Source organism: Dermacentor variabilis, chromosome 1 (genome assembly GCF_050947875.1).
Source record: "Dermacentor variabilis isolate Ectoservices chromosome 1, ASM5094787v1, whole genome shotgun sequence".
Taxonomy (NCBI): Eukaryota; Metazoa; Arthropoda; class Arachnida; order Ixodida; family Ixodidae; genus Dermacentor; species Dermacentor variabilis.
The window spans coordinates 184,849,273-184,870,170 of NC_134568.1; the positions used below are offsets into that span (position 1 = coordinate 184,849,273).

At 43.2% G+C, this 20,898-nt stretch overlaps 2 protein-coding genes across 7 annotated transcripts in view; one reads left to right on the plus strand and one right to left on the minus strand.

The window, feature by feature from the left end:
- LOC142588881 (zinc finger transcription factor family protein 17-like) overlaps positions 1-7,119 on the plus strand; it is a 50,301-nt gene extending 43,182 nt beyond the window's left edge. For 3 of the 4 annotated variants that reach the window (XR_012829747.1, XR_012829746.1, XR_012829744.1), the window contains exon 5: positions 3,214-7,119. The gene's annotated coding sequence lies outside the window, so the exon portion shown is untranslated. The remainder of the gene's footprint in view (positions 1-3,213) is intronic. The other variant, XR_012829745.1, reaches the window with a different exon arrangement.
- LOC142588905 (uncharacterized) overlaps positions 1-12,352 on the minus strand; it is a 54,987-nt gene extending 42,635 nt beyond the window's left edge. The window contains exons 1-2 of one of the 3 annotated variants that reach the window (XM_075700732.1): positions 12,070-12,352; positions 8,356-8,643 (exon numbers count right to left, since the gene is read on the minus strand). In XM_075700732.1, coding sequence (XP_075556847.1) covers positions 8,356-8,385 — 30 coding nt within the window. In that variant the 5' untranslated portion in view covers positions 8,386-8,643; positions 12,070-12,352. The remainder of the gene's footprint in view (positions 1-8,355; positions 8,644-12,069) is intronic. The other 2 variants (XM_075700719.1, XM_075700726.1) reach the window with 2 other exon arrangements.
- Positions 12,353-20,898: the final 8,546 nt, after the last annotated feature.

Here is a 20,898-nt window from a genome sequence, read left to right on the forward strand (position 1 = left end):
CCGGATTCCGATAATTTACAATTCTCGCTCTGAGTTGAGCCTCGCTGACTTCCACGTCGACTCCTCTTATGACTCCTCTACACGTATTCTCGGGTGGGGCCAGGTCACGGTGTAAGAATACATTATTCTTACACCGTGGGCCAGGTACGCCGCCACCCCAAACGTGCCTTCACCGAGCCTGATTTGCTGCACTCGGGCGTACGCGTCCGCGTTTTTCTCGTGAGGAGTACACACGACAAAAATGTTCTGAACTCCATCGGGACACATCGTGTCCTCTTCGATTGCGGCCGGAGCCAAGGATGCCGCCATGGCCAAGGCTTGCTCAAAGCGTATTTTACTGACCTTGTTGACATTCAGGCCGTCGCGTGGTCTGAAAATAATGCGAAAAGTGTCCCTCGGCAGTCGAGGCAGCCTGGAAGCAGCCGTGACGCGTCGTATCGCGTCGCGTGGTGCGGCGGTGCGGCCGCCGTCCCTCCGTCTGCCACTTGTATTTCCACCGTCTTGACCCGAAGAATATTCTTCCCTGCGCCTGCCGGGCCGGCGGCCGTACGCCACCTTCCATCCCGCGTCGCATGCCTCTTCTTGCGTAATCTCTTCTCCTTCCACAACGTCCATCCTGGATTCAAAGTCCCACATGCGCGGGAGTAGGCCTAAGCCTACCCTCGCCGTGTTTCAAACACTCGCAGAACGGCAAAATGTCCTCCCACCGACGAAAATCCGGTATCGGCAGAGTCCTCTTGACGTGCCACGTCGATTAAGGCATAACTCGCCCGGTTGCGCAGGGAGACCCACTCGAAAACATTGATGAAAGCTGGAGCCGATGTCAAAGCGTCCGCACTAGTCGACTTCTTCTTCCTTCCTCCTGGAAGGATGACACAGGAACATAATTTCTGCTGCAAAATGTTTTCCAGTAAAACATCCAATTGGGAAGAAAAGCATTCTAAAAACAATACAGGGTTTTCAACTTACTTATCCAATATTCGTCTGTTCGCAGACGACTGTATCATTTTTAACGATATTAATACAGTTCATGATCAACTATCTCTTCATTTAGCCTTAAACAACATTCTTGAGTGGAGCAACAAGTGGGGAATGAAACTTAACTCAGATAAATCTGTGCTTCTACGTATAACAAACAAAAAACTACCCCTAAAATTTTCTTATTCTATTGGCCAAGATCCCTTGGCCGAAGTGAGCGAGTACAAGTATCTTGGAATTACAATTACTAACAACCTAAATTGGAATAGCCACATTGCTGCTACCTCCTCCGCTGCTTTCAGAAAGCTATGTCTACTTCGCCATAAGCTTAAACATGCATCCCATGAAGTAAAATCCTTAGCCTACACCACATTTATTCGACCCAAATTGGAATACTCGTGCGTTATTTGGGACCCGTTTACCAAAATCAACATTTACGCCCTTGAAAGGATACAGAGAAGAGCCATACGTTTTATTTTTTCCAAATACGGCCACGATGGGTCTGTTTCTGAATTACTGCGGACAAATGGCTTTCACACCCTTCAAACGAGGAGAAAAATAATGCGCCTGCAGTTCCTCTACTCCTTGATAAACCGTAAATTTTCTTTAGATCCTAGTTCATACATAACACTTTCCGCATCCAGGAAAACCCGTCATTCCCACCCCCTCGCTCTCTCCCCTTACGTTGCCAGGACAAACCTCTTTAAATTTTCATTCTTTCCTCGAACCATAGAAGAATGGAACCTCATCCCTTTCCATCATCTGAACTCACCTGAATAAATTCAAACTCATATTATTAGTATTTCTTAACTAACATTGCTGTTTCGTGTTATATTGTTTCATTTCTTGAATTTCATATTTTTGCAATTCTGCCTTTTATACATGTACTTTTATTTGTTACCATGCCCCTCCTGCTTGGGCCACACGGCCTGCAGTATGCTGTAAATAAATAAAAAAAAATCCCAAATGCATTATGCAGTAATTTTTTACCAGTGTCTTTTATAGTTCTTTCAACAAAGAAATTATTGCCATGTGATGCTTTGTGCACTACACACAAAATTCAGTGAATGACAATGTCATTCATGCTTAAAATAAAAAAACACTGCTTCCCAAGTGTTGCTAGCGGCTACTTCCTAATATAGGTTATAGGCACTCAAAGTTCAAAATTCTCAAGTGGAAATGAGAGTGAAGAAAGGCAAATAAGGAGGTTAAAGTGAAAACATTGTATTAGGCACACCTGCAACTAATAGAGAAGAAAACTCAACTAACAACTCCATGGAGGTAATAGCAGAAGTGACAAAGTATGGAAAAAAATTAACGAAGCACTAAATCGGAAGTCAGTCGATACACAAACAGATACGTTGAACATTGATTGCACTTTTGTAGGTGGTACAGAACTTGCAGACCGTTCTAACAATTTTTTTGTTAAAGTAGGATGCATAAATCACGACATTCAAGATACAATACATGCCGCTTCATTAAGAGAATCTTTATTCCTAAAGATTACTAGCATCCCTGAGGTGATTACAACATTTTCACCCTTGAAAAATAGCCATAGTCGAGACGTAGATGATTTAGAAATTAGGCCAATTAAGTACGTCATAGACTTACTTGCACCTGCAGTAATGCACATTTTTAATATTTTCTTGTCAACCGGAGTTTTCCCGCGTAATATGCAGGTAGCGAGAGTAATAGTTCACAAAGGAGGTGACAAAAATAATATGGGCAATAATTGGCCAGTATCTATACTTCCTGTGCTATCAAAGGGACTCAAAAAAATTGTTAACTTTTGTATTAATAAATTTTCGTAAAAACATAGCCTGCTAACCGACTGTCAACACGGGTTTAAGAAAAAGCGGTCTATGGAAACTGCTTTAAGTATACAGAAGGAGCTTATTCTAGAGAACACTGACAAAAAATTTCTGACTTTAGGGTTATACTTAGACTTCAGCAAAGCCTTTGATAGGGTCAACCAGAAATTGCTGCTGATAAAGCTGGAAAAATATGGCTTCCGAGGAATAACACTTGAACTTATCTGATCTTATTTAGAAAGCCGACATCAGTTTGCTGAAATTAATGAGAACAGATCGCAGATAAAATCTTTGACAGCGAGTGTGCCCCAAGGTAGCATTCTTGGCCCGATACTTTTCCTGTATTACATTAATGATATTGTACAAGTGAGCGATATGTGTAAATTTGTCACGTATGCAGATGATTGCTCTGTTTTCTTTACAGGTAAAGATTTAAAAGAAATAACGCCTATAGCAAGCTCCGTTTGTTATGGACTTCAAGCATGGTCTAAGGCAAACGGCCTCATCCTCAATGAAACCAAAACAAAGTGCGTTATTTTTCATGCTCTGGGAAGTTCTACTACATTGCCAGATAATATTGTGTGGGGTCTGTATAAAATTAACCTTACGTCATCCATAAAAACCCTAGGCATAATACTCGCAGAGCATATGTCCTGGAATGAACACGTTAGTCATGTTTGCTCAAAGGTACGAAAAGTTGTTGGTGTGTTCAATTGAAGTGCATTACATTTTCAAGTTAAGTGTCTCATTTATCATGCTCTTCTCCATTCACACCTCAGTTACTGTTCACTTATATGGGGTAACACTACAGCGCAAAATATTCAAATGCTGGAAATAGTACTTCAAAAGAAAGCAATTCGGGCGATAGCGAACGTTTCTTTTTTCGAGCATACGCAAGAGCTTTTCCAACAAAACAGAATAATCAGAGCCCGTGACATATATAAATTCAAAACATTACTAAGCTATAGAAATGCTATGCTGGGAAAACTCGATTCATTCCTAGCCCCGGCAACTCTACAACAAAATAGAAGTGCATATTCATATCGTCACCAGGCACCATGGCAGATCCCTTTTTCACGTACTAATTATGGCTGCCAATGCCTTAAACATAAACTACCGTCCCTACTTAACTATTTTAACCAACAACATGTTGATGTGTTATCTCTAAACAAAACTAAAATATTGGATTTGTTCTTATAGATGTGTATTGTTAACTGCTCCAACAGTTCCGCAGAACTTATCATATATTCTCATTTTGTTTATACATTCACACTTGTAACTACTATTCCTAGAATCCGGGTTTCCGCTGCAGTGATTGTGCCCGAACCACGTGGCAGGGTTTCGTGTTGTAAACTGGATGCTGCAAAGGGCGTCTTCGCGTTTGTTAAAATTCAAGGATGGGCTGACGCCCTGGGCTACGTTGCCGTGATGTCTGTCACGAAAGCAGCAGCCTATGTGCAGATTTTCTTTTTTTATGTTTTTTAACATAGATGCACATATATATTTGCAATTATGTAAAATAATTTCTGAAAAAAAGAATGTTTCCTGATGGTAACTTAACTTGTGTTTATTGTAAACTTCTGTGAAATTTGTTATATTTATATATGTATGTGTGTGTATGTATATATATGTATACATATATTGCTTTTGCATTCTTATTTATTTATTTATTTTACAATACTGCAGGTCATCGTCGGGCCCATGCAGGAGTGGTTACAACATGGAATACAGTACAAAAAAAGAATAAAGTGAAACTAGTGTATCCAAAACAAAGAGCATTAGCACACACAAAAAAGAACACACTCAATAAATATATACACTGTTTAAATGAGCCGTCCGGGAAGCAGGAGAAACAGCGTTTACCATAAGAATGCATCTACAGAGGCTGCATATGAAATACAGGTAATATCACCATTCGAATTCCAGATTCTCAATACTGTCAATAATTGCGTTGGCAGATGGGCAATTTACGGCTCTAGAGGGTAGTATGTTCCAATGGGAAATGGCGTGTGGGAATAAAGAGTACTTGTGAGTGTTATTATGGCTGGGATGGTGTCGTATTGATTTATTATGGTTGGTTCGGGCAGAAAGTCTGAATGGCGCTTGAATGTATGTTGCTTGTGGTATTCGATAGGAGCCGTGATAAAGTAAGTATAGAAATTTTAATCTGGAAATCATTCTATGTTGAGCCAGTGATTGAATGTTAGCCTTGACGCGCAGGTTCGTAATACTCGTTTGACGTGAATATTGTGAATATATAAATCTCAATGCTAAGTTCTGTATGCGTTCTAGTTTCTCGGTTAAATACTTCTGGTGCGGGGCCCAAATAATGTCAGCATACTCTAAAGAGGGTCTAATGAGGGTTTTGTATGCATTTAATTTAACACTAGGAGGTGTGTTTCTAAGTTTTCTTCTCAAGAAATGTAGTTTACCTAGGGCCTTGTCATATATGTTATTTATATGAGTTTCCCAATTTAATTTCGTTGTAAGAGTGACCTCGAGATATGTGACCTCCTCGTATTTTCTTAGTGATATATTGTTTATTGTGTATGTAAACTGAAGCACATTTTTCTTGTGAGTGAAGAAGATACTGGTAGTTTTTGATGCATTCAGTTTCATCCCCCAAATCTTGCACCAATTTTGTACAGCAGCTAACGAATCATCTAGTTTTACCTGATCCTCTCTGGTATTCACTGTTGCGTACACTACGCAATCATCGACGAATAGGCGGCTGAACGCATGAACGAATATCATTGATGTAGATCAGAAATAGGAGGGGCGCAAGAACCGAGCCTTGTGGAACACCAGAAAAAACGTTGACGTAATCAGACGTAATATCATTCACAGCTACGCATTGCTTTCTGTTTTCGAGATAGTTCTTGATCCATGATACTGTTTTCTCGTGTACACCAATGGCAATTAGTTTAGTAATAAGATCTGGATGAGGAACAACATCAAAGGCCTTTGAAAAATCTAAGAAAATGGCATCTATTTGGCTTCTGTTATTTATTGTGGTAGCTACATCATGGGTTAACTCAGCTAACTGAGTAATAGTACTTAGACCTGAACGGAATCCATGTTGCCGGCTGTATAGTAGGTTATTATTCTCTAAGTGCAATATTATGGCCTTATAAATAATATGTTCGAACAATTTACTGGATGCACATGTTAATGAAACAGATCTATAGTTACTTACGTCGAATTTAGAGCCAGATTTGTGCACAGGTATTACTTTGGCCCTTCGCCAGTCGTCAGGTATCACTGAAGTTTCCAAAGATTGCCTGTAAATTACGTATAAGTATTTTGACGTCCAAACTGCATGTTTTTGCAAAAATGCATCTGATATAAGATCAGGGCCACAGGGTTTCTTTACATCCAGTTTTTGTAAGAGTCAAAGAATTCCTTGTTGGTCTATATCTATTTCAGGCATTGGATTCTCGAAATGATAATGTAGTTCTATTAAATACAGATAGAAAAAATGCATTAAATTTGCTTGCTATGACGTCAGGCTGAACAACCGTCTCGTTTGAAACAGTAATCTGCGATACGGTATGCCACTCCCTCGATAGGTAGCACCAGGATTTTTGTGGTTTATTCGTCATGTAAGAAGGCAGAGTAACAGTGAAAAAACACTCCTTGGCCATATGTTTATCTTATCTTGTAATAAGCGTAGGAGATCTTGAAGGTCACATGTGGTTTTCTTTCTGCGCTTCCTTTTAATTTTTCGTTTTAAATGTATTATTTCGCGCGATACCCAAGGATGTTCTCTGTTCACTCTTTTCTTTCTGGAGGGAATGTAGTTTTCTTCACAAAAGTGTACAATATGCTTAAAACGTAACCATAATTCATTTACGTCATGAAGTAATGAAACCTGCAGAAAGCAGGCGTTTAAATATTCTGAGATAGCATTGTCATCCACTCTTGAGTAATCCCTGATAACAGCAATCGATGGCTTAAAGCGTTCACAGTTTCCTAAAATCGGACAGGAGAATACAATAGTTTTATGGTCCGAAATGCTATTTTCAACGTTTAATGTGTTATTTTGAAATAAACTGCTTACGAACATCAGATCAAGCACAGAACATGACGGACCAGCTATTCTTGTCGGTTTGGAAACTAGCTGGTCTAGAGAGAAGGTAAATGACATGAACAATAGTGATTCAGCACTTTCTGCGTCAGAGCTGTTGTGCGAAAGATTAGACCAATTGATTCCTGGTAAATTGAAATCACCCGTGATAATAATATTGGAACGTGAATAAGTGTGTTGTGCAATGTAATCATGCATAACGTCTAGGTATTCAGGGGGTGCATTCGGAGGTCGGTATACGCCACCCAGAAATATGCTTTTTCCATTAAATGTAAGGTTACACCATACGCTTTCATGGTCAGGTATGCTGTTTAAAACTGTGAATTTTATGTTAAATTTAATTGCGACAGCTACACCTCCCCCCCCCCCCCCCCGCAATTCTCTGTCTTTCCGTATGAGCCGATAAGAAGGTGGAAACACTTCGGAATCCTGGACGCTTTCCTGAAGCCAGGTTTCTGTGATGACTATAACGTGCGGTTGATGGGCTGCAACTATGCTTTCAAGTAGGCTGGACTTATTGACTACGCTGCGCGCATTCAGTGATAACACTCGGATACATTTCGTACGTTGTTGTCACGTGCCATCGCAAGCTGCTGGGCCAGCGTGTGCAGAAGTTTTCGGTTTAGATAGTTCAATTCTTCTGTCCTCACACTCATTCCATATAAAGGTGTTGCCATTTATTTTTAGTTTATCAAATGACAGAGATACCCTTGCCCCTTTCGCCTTGTCACTTACTGCAGAACACCATAATTTAGCACGTGTGTCGCATACTTTCTTTGAGAAATCCTCGGATATTGAAATCCGGGTGTTTTTCACCTTGAAGCAGCTTGATAATATTTTGTTTTTCTCAGCGAAGTTGAATAGCCTGATAATAACGGGGCATGTCCTTTGGCTTTGCTTTGTACCAATTCTGTGAACTCGTTCTATTGAGTTAATTTCTATTCCTAGGATCTTCTTAAGTATACCGTGCACTTCTTCTTCAAGTGTTTTAACATCTTCATCAGAGCTCTCTCTTAATCCATAAATTACTAGGTTATTCTGCCTACTTCTATTTTCTAAATCATCGACCTTCGATGCCAGAAATTCTACTTGCATCATGGTAGATTTACAAGATTCCTCGCAGTGTACTATCCTGTCTTCGCATTCTTTCCATAATCCCCTTTCATTCTCAATAACTGTCATTCTTTCTTGCAAATCTGCAACTATTGTCTCCACATGCTTGATATTTGAAGACAGTTGTTTCAGTGTTTTGTTTGTTTCCTTTTGTTCTCTTAGAATGTGTTTCATTAGTTCCCGCTGCGAACATTCATCTGAATCAGAGTAAGGGCCTGGATTTTGTTCGTCTCCGGATGTTAGTAACATTAAGCGGACAACATTAAAACAACTCCACAAAATAGCAACACAGCATTGTGGACTTGGGAGGACCGTTAACGTTACGCCGTTGTCTCTAACTGAAGAGACTAAATGCTGGTCACCAACCTGTGCGATCAGAAAAAATTTGATCAGCATCCGTGCTCGTTTGGTGCTTCCAAGTCCACTGAAGGGAACGTCGAAAAGGCTGCTGCTTTTATCCGGGTGCCACGATGTCTCCGTCGACGTCACCGTGCTGGTCAGGTGGTCCCAGTGCAGTGCACGTGGTACAGCTTCCTGCGACTTGTTTTGTCCGATGAAGCCAGCAGGGCAGACAGCCGGAGGTAGCAGTAGATAGGCCTGATGCAGTGCATGCTCAGACCCTGCGTCGACGAATCCGGTCCTCGACAGCACGATCTGTGCGATCAGAAAAAATTTGATCAGCATCCGTACTCGTTCGGTGCTTCCAAGTCCACTATAATATATGCAACTGAGTCTGTGTTACATAATAATATGCAAGATAACAGATTATAATTGTATACTGGGAGTCATTTGACACAACTGTATTACAACTAGTTTCCATGTAATAACATGAAAATTTCTATATGTATTTGTGTTTAAAAAACTCTTATATCCACACTGTATGCGTAATTGTATTGCTACACCAGCCGCTTCCGTGCCTGTCTGGGAGACCGGAACTTTGTCAAGCCGAAGAGATTTCGGCTTTTTTCCCGGCTCTCCCTTTTTCACCTTGTATCCAGTGGTAAAAATAAAAATCATGATGATGATGATGTAGCAGAATATGATCACAGAACTGAAATGCCACTGTACTGAATTTTGTTAAACTGAAAGGCATTTGCATTGGGTTGAATGGGGTTTCGATGGGGGATACAAAAAAAGTTCGTACAGCTTAATAATTTGCTTAAGTGACGTTCAAGTGTTAGTTTACTGAATATTGGTTTTCTTGGATAAAAGATTTAGTTGGAAACAGTGCCTTGTATGTCCTCATTTTTTCTGAAACATTGCTCGATGAACAAGAGGCGCAAAAGGACGCCTTTCTATTTTGTCTCTTCCGACCTAACTGGCATTTGGCGAATACCTCTTGCGTGCGGGAGAAAGTAAGGAGGGGGGGGGGGTATATTGGAAAAAATTTGGCAGTGTCTAGCTCCTCCTGGGGTGGTGTTAGAGGTGTGTATGAACCACTGCTTAGATAAATCGAACTCGGTACCTTTTTCTCAGTACAAACATTCGTGAATGTTAACTTCTTATTCTAGCAGTTTAAAAATGTCTGGATAGGCCCTATATCACAATGTCCCAAGCCTCCTATTTTTTTTATTTAAAAGGACTTGAAAGCATTCGAACTTCAATGTTAATGAAAAGAATGTTACAACTTTCAATAGCAAGGGATTGCTATTATCAAGACTCCACAAAATGATGCAAAAAGGGCTGTTCTGCCATGAACAATTTTCAATATTGTAATTCTGAGAAGCGGTTATTAAGTTTTGAGGAGAAAGTTTGTTGAATGTATGTTCCAGCTTGTAAACCGTGCACAAACTATTTGAGGGCGGTAAGAAGATTCTCTATTATTTAATATCAAGAGTTGACGAACAGCCACAGTTCAGCAATGTCATGTGTTTTCTCATTTTGAAGAGCAAAAATTATTTCAACATATCTGAGCTATCAACACTACAATAGTAATGACGCTAGCCATTAATCAAGTGGGGGACCAAGATTACAATTTTTTTTTCAGGGTGGGGGGCTCAGCCCCCCCCCCCCCTGAAAATCTCCGGAGGGGGCTCGGGCCCCGGAGCCCCCCACATAGTCACCGTCTATGCTGCTATGTTAACATGGATGGTATTATATGTGCATTTCTCAAGTGAATAAATTAAACAAAGTACACGTAGTTCATTTTCATGGGAAGCAACATTGAAGCAATCAATTTTGCATCTTTCCATTTTAAGGTGAAAGCCTTAGATGCCTATGCTTTAAAGTCTCATTGTGAGGTACAGAAAATATCATGTGACCCAAGGAAGGCCAGAAGCGAACGAAAACATGTCCAGCCATGTATAAGAGATGATTAATGATTATCAGAGTTATCACTATGTGGTACCTGTTTCCAAGTTCCTGTGATGATGTCAAGGGTTATTTCAGATACACCGCTTCATCACTATCATTATATACAGTTCTTTCATATGTGAATGCATAGCTTGTAGAAGACAGGTAGGTAGAACCATAATGCAGAATGGACCATTTGTTAAAGAATTGGTTTTCTTCAAATGACGATCCATCTATAAGATTTTTATAATGAGTGGGACATTGCACCAAACTGGTAGCCCATGACGGTGAGGTGCTCATTGTTACCAACCTTCTAGTGAAAAAAATATACTTTCGAAGAACTCCCAAGAAAAGAAATGTATAGATATATATAGAGTGAAATGCACATTATTGCAGGGACCTGAACTTTAATCAAAGTGGTGACAATAGTGGTCAAAGTTTTCTTATTATTTGTACTAATGCAATGTGAAGATGGGGATCACGATCCTGGCAACGAAAAATGAAAATCAATGATGACAGCGGTCATTGTCAGCTTAAAGAACTGTGTGGACAGACATGGGAAACCAGCACTCACGTGGTGTCGGAGCAAAGCTGGAACTTATGGCTGAGCCAAATAACTTATAAGGGCTGTGGCGCACACGATAGCTGCGCGCGGGTATGATATACTAGAAATCATCAAGCAGTATCTGCCACATGGTGTTAGCGCATGCTGCCTGCACTAATAGATCTCCCACCGAGCTCCTACATCTATACGAATACACAGCTACAAAATGCATGCCGAGATGCAGGATCCGTCCAGTAAAGGGAACAAATTCGCCAGTCGCTTAATATGACATTGACCGACACCTACAGAAGTCGCTTAATCATTTAAATAATTAGGTGAGAATGACTTGGTTCGACAGGCAAGGTTCTGACTGGTGTTGTTGCTTTTTGTGACTGTTGTCGCGGGTCGCTTTAAGTCACGACGATAGATTGGATTTTTTACAAGCACTGCTCCAGGAGGGCACATGCAACCGGAGGCCTCGGGAGAGGACCTGAGGTTATAATAAAGCAGGCGGCGCAGGATCCCCAGGGCACCCAAGGGGTAGTGGGGAGATCAAAGCTGGAAGCAGGATGGCCCGTAGGATTGGAGTGGCGGAGGCCTAAGCGTGCTGGACTTAAAATAAATATTATTACGTCCAGCCGCCAACTTGTGACGCCAAGACTTCTGCAACAGCAGTCAGAAGTTTGCCGTTTGACATACTAAGGCAGCAGCGGAAGCGGACGAAGACACAGAAACGTGAAAAAGAGACCCCACGCTACAAGTTAGTAGTATTTTAATGTTTAAATTATGGCAATTGAATAACGCGCAACTGAGCCCTCTCGAAGCGTTCGACGCATGGAAAAATTCGCGAGGACGGTGGGATACCAGTGTAACAGGGGCACAAGCAAGGAACGAAAACGCACACACAGGGCAAACTGTGAAGATGCTATATATTTTGCTATACATGTAATATATGCTATATCTATCAAGTGACTAGTGCCATGCTATAATCTTCAAAGGTCGCAATGCTTTCGCAATGAAATTGTTGACAGTGTGCGCTGTGTGCGTATCTTGTGTTCCGGCTCACTGCTCATCGCGATCACGCCCGATCCTGATCGAATTTCGCGGTCGTGATTGCCTTCTTTGGACAAAATGAGCGAGAGACCCAATCACAGCCGAGAATTTCGATCCGGATCGGTGCCGATCGCGATGAGAAGTATACGTGTGACACTGGTAGTGACAGGGCAACGCCATATCATACTCGCCTTCACGGGAGACCACTGACCAAACGACAACACTCGTTCGCGCCAGTGCACTGCGCCAGCAACACCCAAGGAGATGCACGAGGAAAGCTTGTACGCGACGCACAGATCGCCAGCCGACACATGGCAAAATGCCGGCACGCCAGGGCTCGCCTAGGGACAGAACGACCAAAGAAACTGCTCCTCCGTGGTACCTAGGCAAAGGGAGAAATTTCAAGCGCGAACGCCCCCAGATTTTCTCTCTCGCACCCGCTGAAACGACTGGCCAATCCCGTGAACTGGCGTTTCCTCTAATGACCGTCTCGTGAATTACGGGAAGTACATGGATTTGCCTAAACTTCGTCTTTTTGGCTTCAAACCAGCTTCGTGACTTTGTAAACGCGTCATTTTCAACAGTGTATTGCGTAATAAAGAATTAAATAAACATCATTAAAATTGCCAGACTTCAGGATTCGAACACAGGGACTCTAGCGAAGACGCCTGATATTGAAACCATTAAGCCACGGACGCATGCATCGACACGCGAATGAAACGCCCTTGCGAATTGATCGCGGGCATGCCAGTGCCTTGAGACGCTTGGCGCGTTTCGATTTGACCACCTGGACAAGCTCAATCCTTGCAATTAATAGCAATGGTACGCGTTCCCGGCGTCTTCTGCACTTTGAAGAATATAGATTGCGCTGAAATATACGACAATAAGATTTATATAGCGTAATAAACAAAGCCACAAAAACATCTGAATCCACGAGCACGAAGATCAGACAAATCCATGTACTTCCCATCATTCCCATGGTAGGACAACGGATGGATGGATGGATGGATGTTATGAGTGTCCCCTTTGGAACGGGGCGGTGGCTTGCGCCACCAAACTCACTGCAGCGCCAGAGTTCCCTCTAGTAATTTTTGTAGGAAACTCTATGATCGGTGCGACGGTGCGACTATAGTGCGACTGTCGGTACACAAAGCTTAAGCGACACGGTAAATCACCTGACAGAAATGTAATTAACAGTCAAAAGAGACAAACGTTCTCCGTTACTACAAAATTAAATTATTGGATTTTACGTGCCAAAACCACGATCTGATTAAGAGGCACGCTTTAGTGGGGGACTCCGGAATGATTTGGACCACCTGGGGTTCTTAAAGTTCACCTAAATATAAGTACCGCGGGTGTTTTCGCATTTCGCCACCATCGAAATGCGGGCGCCGTGGCCGGGACTCCATTACTAAAAATACAACTTGCGAAGGTGCAATAGTCTAATAAGTGCAAACGTTTCGATCGTTACATACAGCTGAGACGTGCGTAATTAAGCTTGACCTCACCATCATATATAGCATGCACCCGAGAAGGTGTAAACAAGCAGCAGTTACAGAGACAAACTTTCCCCATTAATAAAGATATGACAGCGTGCGAACGAGCAGTCTAATTAGTGTAAAGGTTTTGATCGGACAGCTGAGAAGCCAGGGAAAACCGGGAATTTCCAGGGATATTGAGTAATTTGGAACTACTCAGGGAAAACTCAAGTAATTTGTTCTTCCACCAGGGAAAATTAGCTGTAATTTTATTGAAAGGGAACGAAAGTCGCGGTAATGCTGGCTCGAGTAACAGAGAGGAATCGTAACGAATGGTCTCTCAGTGTCGTCGTCGGGAGGAGTTTCCAGTGTACAGTTAACGACCGACTTCCCGGAGCAATGATTTGGACGGCTTCGCGGCGCCACCATGTACCCCATCGGGTCAGTGTATAAGATATGAAATTTCGGACGCAATTAACCCTTCGCCGTCAGATTTTCCCGACTTTTCGCCGTGACCGCAGGTCCGAAACAGCATTAATCAAGTCCACCGCCGCCATTGATTGCCTCTCCGCCTCGAACCGGCGTTCTCGCACGCAGATCCGCTGGCCTACAAGACCTAGAGGGAAATCTGGCGCCACCGCCTATGGGAGTTTCCTTAGTGTCCCTTTAACTTGGCTGGTGAAGGCAACGTTACTCGTTTTCCAACTTCTGTGAATGCGTGAACCCACTACCGATCCTCGCATCTCGTAGCGCTGCTGTCGCACTTTGCTCGGTCAGCATAGCTCGGACAGAGCGGCGAAGCACTGTCTGCCGCTGTTCACGTGTTTTGGGGGTGTGTATGCATGCGTGTTTTGCTGCAGTCTCAGTGCTTCTTGCGACACTCTTGTATGCGTTGAATGCCGTGTGCATTTTGAGGAGTTTACGGCCCCTATCATCAAATTTTATTTGATGACATGAATGCATTTTACAAGCAGTTCCTGCAGCGAGAACCTGCCTTGACTGGGCAAATTGTGCTCGCAAGCGAGCAAAGCTCACGTAGAGTTTAACATTGCACTTATCAATGTGGCGCTCTGATGAAAGAAAATAGTACTAGCTACATTTTATTTTCATCCCAAAATGAAGCGTTGAGTGTGTGTATACATTGAGAGAAGGTGCCTTGGATTTATTCCCACTGTTTTACAACTGCAGCGATCGGCTTGCTGACTTCTACAACTGCCGATGAGTAGCACCTATTAGTACTACTTAAATATTTAATTAACTGATTGGCCTGCTGACAGCTACAACTGCTGATCAGTAGCAACTATTTGTACTAATTAACACATTATTTAATTACATGTATAATTACTCAACTTTCAATGGTCACTTGCTTATCCCTATGTGAATAACGCAAACGCATTGCCACCACCAAACGTCGAGGGTTCGACTCCCATCAAGAATTGTGGCTTCGAGTGCATTAATTAGCTACATTACAGCGAAAGCTAAAGATATATTTCAAGGTCTCATTGATAAGTACAGGAATTATCACGTGACCCAAGGAAAGCCAGAAGCAAACCCAAATAAGTCCAGCCGTGTATAAGAGATGATTATTGATTTTCAAAGTTAATTATTGATTAGTGACAGGATTGAGGTCGATTAACATGTATTAAGGTGTATTTGAGTGATTAAGGTTGATTAGAGTGATTGAGATGGACTGAAGCCGATTAAAGGTGGATTGAGGTCTATTAACGTGTATTAAGGTGTATTTGAGTGATTAAGGTTGATTAGAGTGGATTGACATGGACTGACACCGATTAAAGGTGGATGAAGGAGGATTAAGGTGGGCTAATGTGCATTGAGGTGGATTAAGAATGATTAAGATGAATTACAGTAAGCTTTAGAAGGCTTCCGCCTTCACGTCACTTAGGCGATAGCTAAGGCCAACTGGGACTTTATTAATTTCGACTTCATTAGCACCAAAGGTAATGGGTTCCACTCCTACCAAAGGTGGAGGGTTCGAGTGCCGCAATAAACTCTACCGTAATTAAAACTGTTCCTTAATTTACTCTACTTTAATTAATTGTACCTTAATTAACTTCACTTCATTCACACCCTAGGCCCTGGGTTCGACTTCCCACAAAGGTTGTGGGTTCGAGTGCCTCAATTAGTATCATAAATACTGGGCCTTAATTAACCTTGACCTGAATAACACGAACGGTCCTGGGTTCAACTTCCACTAATGATCGTTGGGTCGAGTGCCTTCAAAAACTCCGACTTAATTACCTGTGCTTTAAACACCTTCACCTTGATCCACTCTGCGTTAATTAACTTTTCCTGAATTAACCTTGCCCTAATTGACGTCGTCACCTGCCTCGATTTGCTCACTTCGGCCCCCTTCACTTTTATGACCTTTGTGTGGTGACGCCTATGCCGGATTTACCGCCTCATTAGCTATGTACTGCATTTGCATGATTAATTAATTAGTACTAATCAGCAATAGCCGATTACTAGAGCGCAGCGGAAGGCCAGGGCTGCCGGGGCCCTGGTCTGAGGACTCAATCAGTGCACTCCGGGGGAGCGCAGCAGCATTTTACTTGGCTTACAATACAATATGCGTGAGCTTCACGTCACATACCTATAATCTAATTTATAGATAAGCTACAACATCAAACGAACTTTTCTGAGCGCACGCCGGCACAAACAGTGCAGACAAACACCAAGAAAAGCACTGAACGCGCCCGCCGACAGCCAGCGGCTCAATCCCCAACGCGACGCAAGCGCCATTTCTCCGAAGGGATAAGAATTTGTGTGCCATTTGTCAACGCCTGCCCCGAGTCAAAAGGGATCAGGACCACTTACTTACTAGTTGGAGCCGCCTCCGAAGCGGACTTATCCCACCATTATCGAACTGACCTAATCTAAAAAGTAAAAACTTTGCCAGCAAGTATACAACCTGTATTGTAAGCAAGATGGCAACAAAGAACGTCAAGGGGAAAATCAGAGGCTGAGATAATCTCATGGATGGAGGCAATGGAAAAGGAGCCTGCTCTGACTAACAACTTAAGGGGAAAAAATGAAATCAGCGAAGAAACAATTTACAAATCAAAGGGAAACTCTTTACTTTTCGAAGCGAGATCATGTTGCCTTAGAACACGCACTTATGAAGTGAGATAGAACAAGGAATAAGCATGTGCTTGCTGCGGCAAAACTAGGGAAACAATGGAGCATGTTTTATTAGAATGTGAAGATGATGGTTGATTTAGGCACCTCTGGCCTCCTTGAAACCCTTGGGTTCAGCAAGAGCAGGGAGAAAGTAAACATGGCCGCAATAGAGAACAGTAAGAGGGGACTGGAAGATTGGTGGAAGTAGGGAAACACCAAACAATGGATGTGTACAAACACAAAAGTTCACAACAGTGGCTCAGAAAGTTTGGTTATGGGAATTCATCGTAGGCTTTTTTTTTCCTTTTCTTTTGTTTCTTCTTTAACATAGGTAGGACATTAGGTAATATAATAACATGAGCTTGGTGGCACAATCCACCACCCTATTCCAAAGGCGACGCTCATAGCAACCATCCATCCATTCATGCTAACCGCAAACCTAAAGCCTTATTCCAAAACTCTTCACTCTTGTGTGCCCCAACGTTAACACCTGCAAAGCTCTTTGGAGCCCCTATTCTAAAACTCACTCGAGTTAAAAGTGAGCCATGTACAGTAACTCTAGATGCTGTCACAGGTTCTCTATGGCTATGTTGCTGTCTTGGCAGGGGGGCATCCATGATGCATAGTGTGGAAAGTCCATCTGCATGAGACAAACTACCGTATATACTCGTGTAATGGCCGCAACCGCGTAAAAGTATAAGCCGCACCCTTGATTTTTTGAGGTTGGCAGTGTTATCTGTTGTGTGGTGCAAGAATTACTGAATTCTTGTCCGTTCCCCCCCCCTCCAAGTAGCAAAAGCACAGCCTCCGAAATTTAGCAGCTGCCTTTGAGACACTGCCGTCACTGGTCTGTGGGATGTTACCATTTATTCCAGCCGGCAGGTTACGCACTATGGGGATAGCTAAGGGCCAGAGCCAGTATAAGCCACCACTACAGTTGAAAACCGCAAATACCACCGAAAATATTTATTAAAATGTCTTCTCCGTGCAAAGGCAGCCCCGCCGATTTTCTACCCCAAATCTCAGAAAAGAACCTGCGGCCATTATACGAGTATATATGGTAGCTTCTATGTAGCACGAAATAACCATTTAACAAACACACATAAGAAACCCAGCAGAGGCCAAGGATTGACAGGGAAGCAGCAATACAGTGTGGCAGGTTCGTTCACACTTTCACAGACAAAGCATACGAAGTGGTTATAACTTTTCAATAAGGAGACAGCGACAATGAAGAACCAGCTAATATAGCATGAAACATTCGTTTACCACACGAAAAACAAAGGGAAAAACTAGCAGAGGTAGGAGAATCAACAGCTACATGAACTTGCTTGACGCAAATTCCCTGCTTGTGCCCTTCTACAAATGGAATATTTCAAAGGGCATGAGGGAGACTGACGCCAAAACATTATCACGCTTGTTTTTTGTAAAACTTCACAAACCTTATTCAGGAGAATTCGCAAGTATGCTAATGTTGCAAATGCTTGAATGCAGGCATGGCTTCTTTTTTAATACGAAGAAATGTTCACTGCACTGATCTCGTTCAGCAGAGGTAGATGTGCAGTGCAGTCCAGGTACAAGAAACCACTGCTATGCAAGAATTGAGCTATGTTCCTGTTCAACGATCCTTTACATGTGGTACACACAAGAAAGCTCAACACATCATCGGGTTAAAACTTCACTCAGTATACACTTGTGGTTCCTCAACATCAAAATACCTCCAATTTGAACCATAGTCTATCAGATTCTGCACACCGACCCAAATTCATCCCAGACAAAGTACTTCTTTGCATCCACAAATGAAATTCTCTGCTCTCTTAACGGCACGACCACTTGCCGCTTTGCCTCAAGTTTCTGTACAAAGTGCTTGCAACACTTCTCAATGATCATGACTGCCAAGCGTCATTCCGCTTCTCGTTTACGAACCAACAAACGCTTGCATTCTGCACCTTGCTTTGCAGAGCAATAACGAAAATCCTATTCCGCTCGGTGCTTCTTTCAGGCCTTGGTCTATTCTACACCAAATGCATGCTCTGCTCGCATTCTCGGCTGCTTTAGTTGCAAAGTTTACTTTTGCCTATAGTAGTGGGTAGTGGGCTTCTGTATATTCAGCAAAATGGCAGCTCTCACTAAGTAGGTGGAAGAGGCACAGGAGGTCTTGCTTTAAAGGTGCCCTGAACCACCCCTCTGGCTTGGCGAAATAACATAGTCCATGGGTAGCATGTGCTGCTGTGTACATCTCGGCCAAGTTTTGCTGTCGTATGCAGTGCGTTGGGCCTGCAAGCGGATCACGAAATCGCCTTTCTCTCAAATGCTCTCTTTTCAACAGAAGACCCTGTCCTTGCTCTCTTCATGACATTTTATTTCTTCATTCCCTTAAATGGCTGCTATTGGCCAATAAACAACATCCAACTGCAGTCAGCTACATGGCGTAGATACCGCGGCTGTCGTGGGGTGCCACCACAAGTCCACTGTCTAAGCGCACTGCAGTTCACTGAGGTCAACCGCGTTTGGCTTGTTTAGCGGGTCGTAGGCACCAAAGGCTTAAGTCATGGCATCTACGTTAACATCGAAAATAATATTTGAACTGCGTGCCACAGCACCATTTAGAAGGCGGAGCATTGTGGGCACGTCCCACTGTGCCGTAGCCTTCGTGGTGCAAGCCATTGAAGAAGGAACGGGATCACAGTGGAGACAGTGTTTGGTTGCCAATAACTCGTCTTCCGCTGAACGCACTGAAGTACTTTCTGTGGCAAAGTATTTCTGAAATACCTTGTTGAAATGTCTTTCTCCACTTCATAAAAAGTAGTTCAGGGCACCTTTAAAAAATCTGTGTCAATCCCCACAATGAAACAGGTTTATGCACAATACAAGCAAGACAGTACCCGTGCAGATATAAAATCTATGAAGTCCCGGGATGGCATGCCAACTGAATCTGTCTAGCTTTCTGTGCAGCTTTGCTAGGTTTGACCAACGTTACTAGACTAGCTTCAGTTGTAAAACTCCTCGCCGGCGCGCTAACAGCCCCTGTTGCCACTTCTGTGACAGCCACCAGATGGCAACGCTGTTCCATCGGGCTCCACTGCAGACGCCTCGTCACAGCCTTGAGCTCGTGCGGACGTGCAGTTTGTGAGTTTCACGCTCGCTGGCGTTCTCCCTTGTCTGAATTAGTGATACCTCGAGAAAGCAGTATCCACCTACAGCAATAAGGTTTATCGCGCCAGTTTGTTATTACTGAAAGGGTAAACTGCACGAAAGGAAGAAATGCATACAGCGAAGCGCAGAAGCTGCGTTTCTAAATGTCGTGTTTCTTCCTGTCGTCTTAACGTTTCGCGCAGTTTAGGGTCACGAGCCTGAATATCTGGCCAAAGCGCGTGATTGTAGGATGATCTTCATTCCCACCGAAGCTTTTCAACACGCCAAAGAAGCGCTACAAAAAGAAAGATGAGGTCGGTCTTTGTACACACCAAGCCACACACACGAAACAAAAAAAGAAAGAAGTCGGATTTTTCATTCCGTGAAGATGGTTAATCAGCGAAGCTGAAACGTGCGGCCCCTGTGTTTATCACTGGGTTAATCCCGAGGGTTCATTAAAGTATTCCTCAGGTATGAGGTTACACACACAATCGGCTGCGACGGAGAGAACGACGTCACTGACGGTATGCCCGCAGTCCGCAGTTGTCACTTGTGTTCGATGTCTCGAGATTGCTCGGCGGCGTGGTTAGCAGCCTTCACCTGCGATTTGCCGCTTGTGATTCTTCGAAATTAAATTTCTTCAAAATTAAATCTTTCCGTTACGTAAGACCATGAGTGGCTCATACTCCCTTAAGCAGTGGCTCATACCCCCGTAAACGCGGCCTCCCCATTATACTATTACGACGACAGAAGTGAAGTGAAATTCTACGCTGGAAAGATGAACGGCCACGCAGCCAGCTGTGGAAGATAACGACGAACGCGGGAGCAGTGGCACAAGCGCGTGCCATTGATTTCGCAGAGTTCCCGGTTGGCACGAGGAATCGCTCTGTCTCACGCCGAGCGAAGCGTCGCATTGCTGGGAACACAGAAGTGGTGCGCCGAACTGTTGACATCATTCCAATAGCGGCCTATGCAGCCAGGTACGCAGCACGTCGGCATCGTCTGCTGATATTCTTAAGAAACTCGGCCAAGGCTACAGTTCCCCGGATGACATGCTTGCTGAAATTCACTGCCAACAACGAACCACAGAATATACCAACGCTGCACCATGTGCTTAGTCCGGCACGCCCGTGTAGCCGGCTAGTGAGGAAGTGAAGCCGGGCGCGACTGCAGCGCCACGAAGGCACGGTCGGATGGCGGTTCTGCGCAACGGTGCCGAGTTTTAAAACTGAAGCTAGTCTAGTAACGTTGGGTTTGACAATGCACAATGAG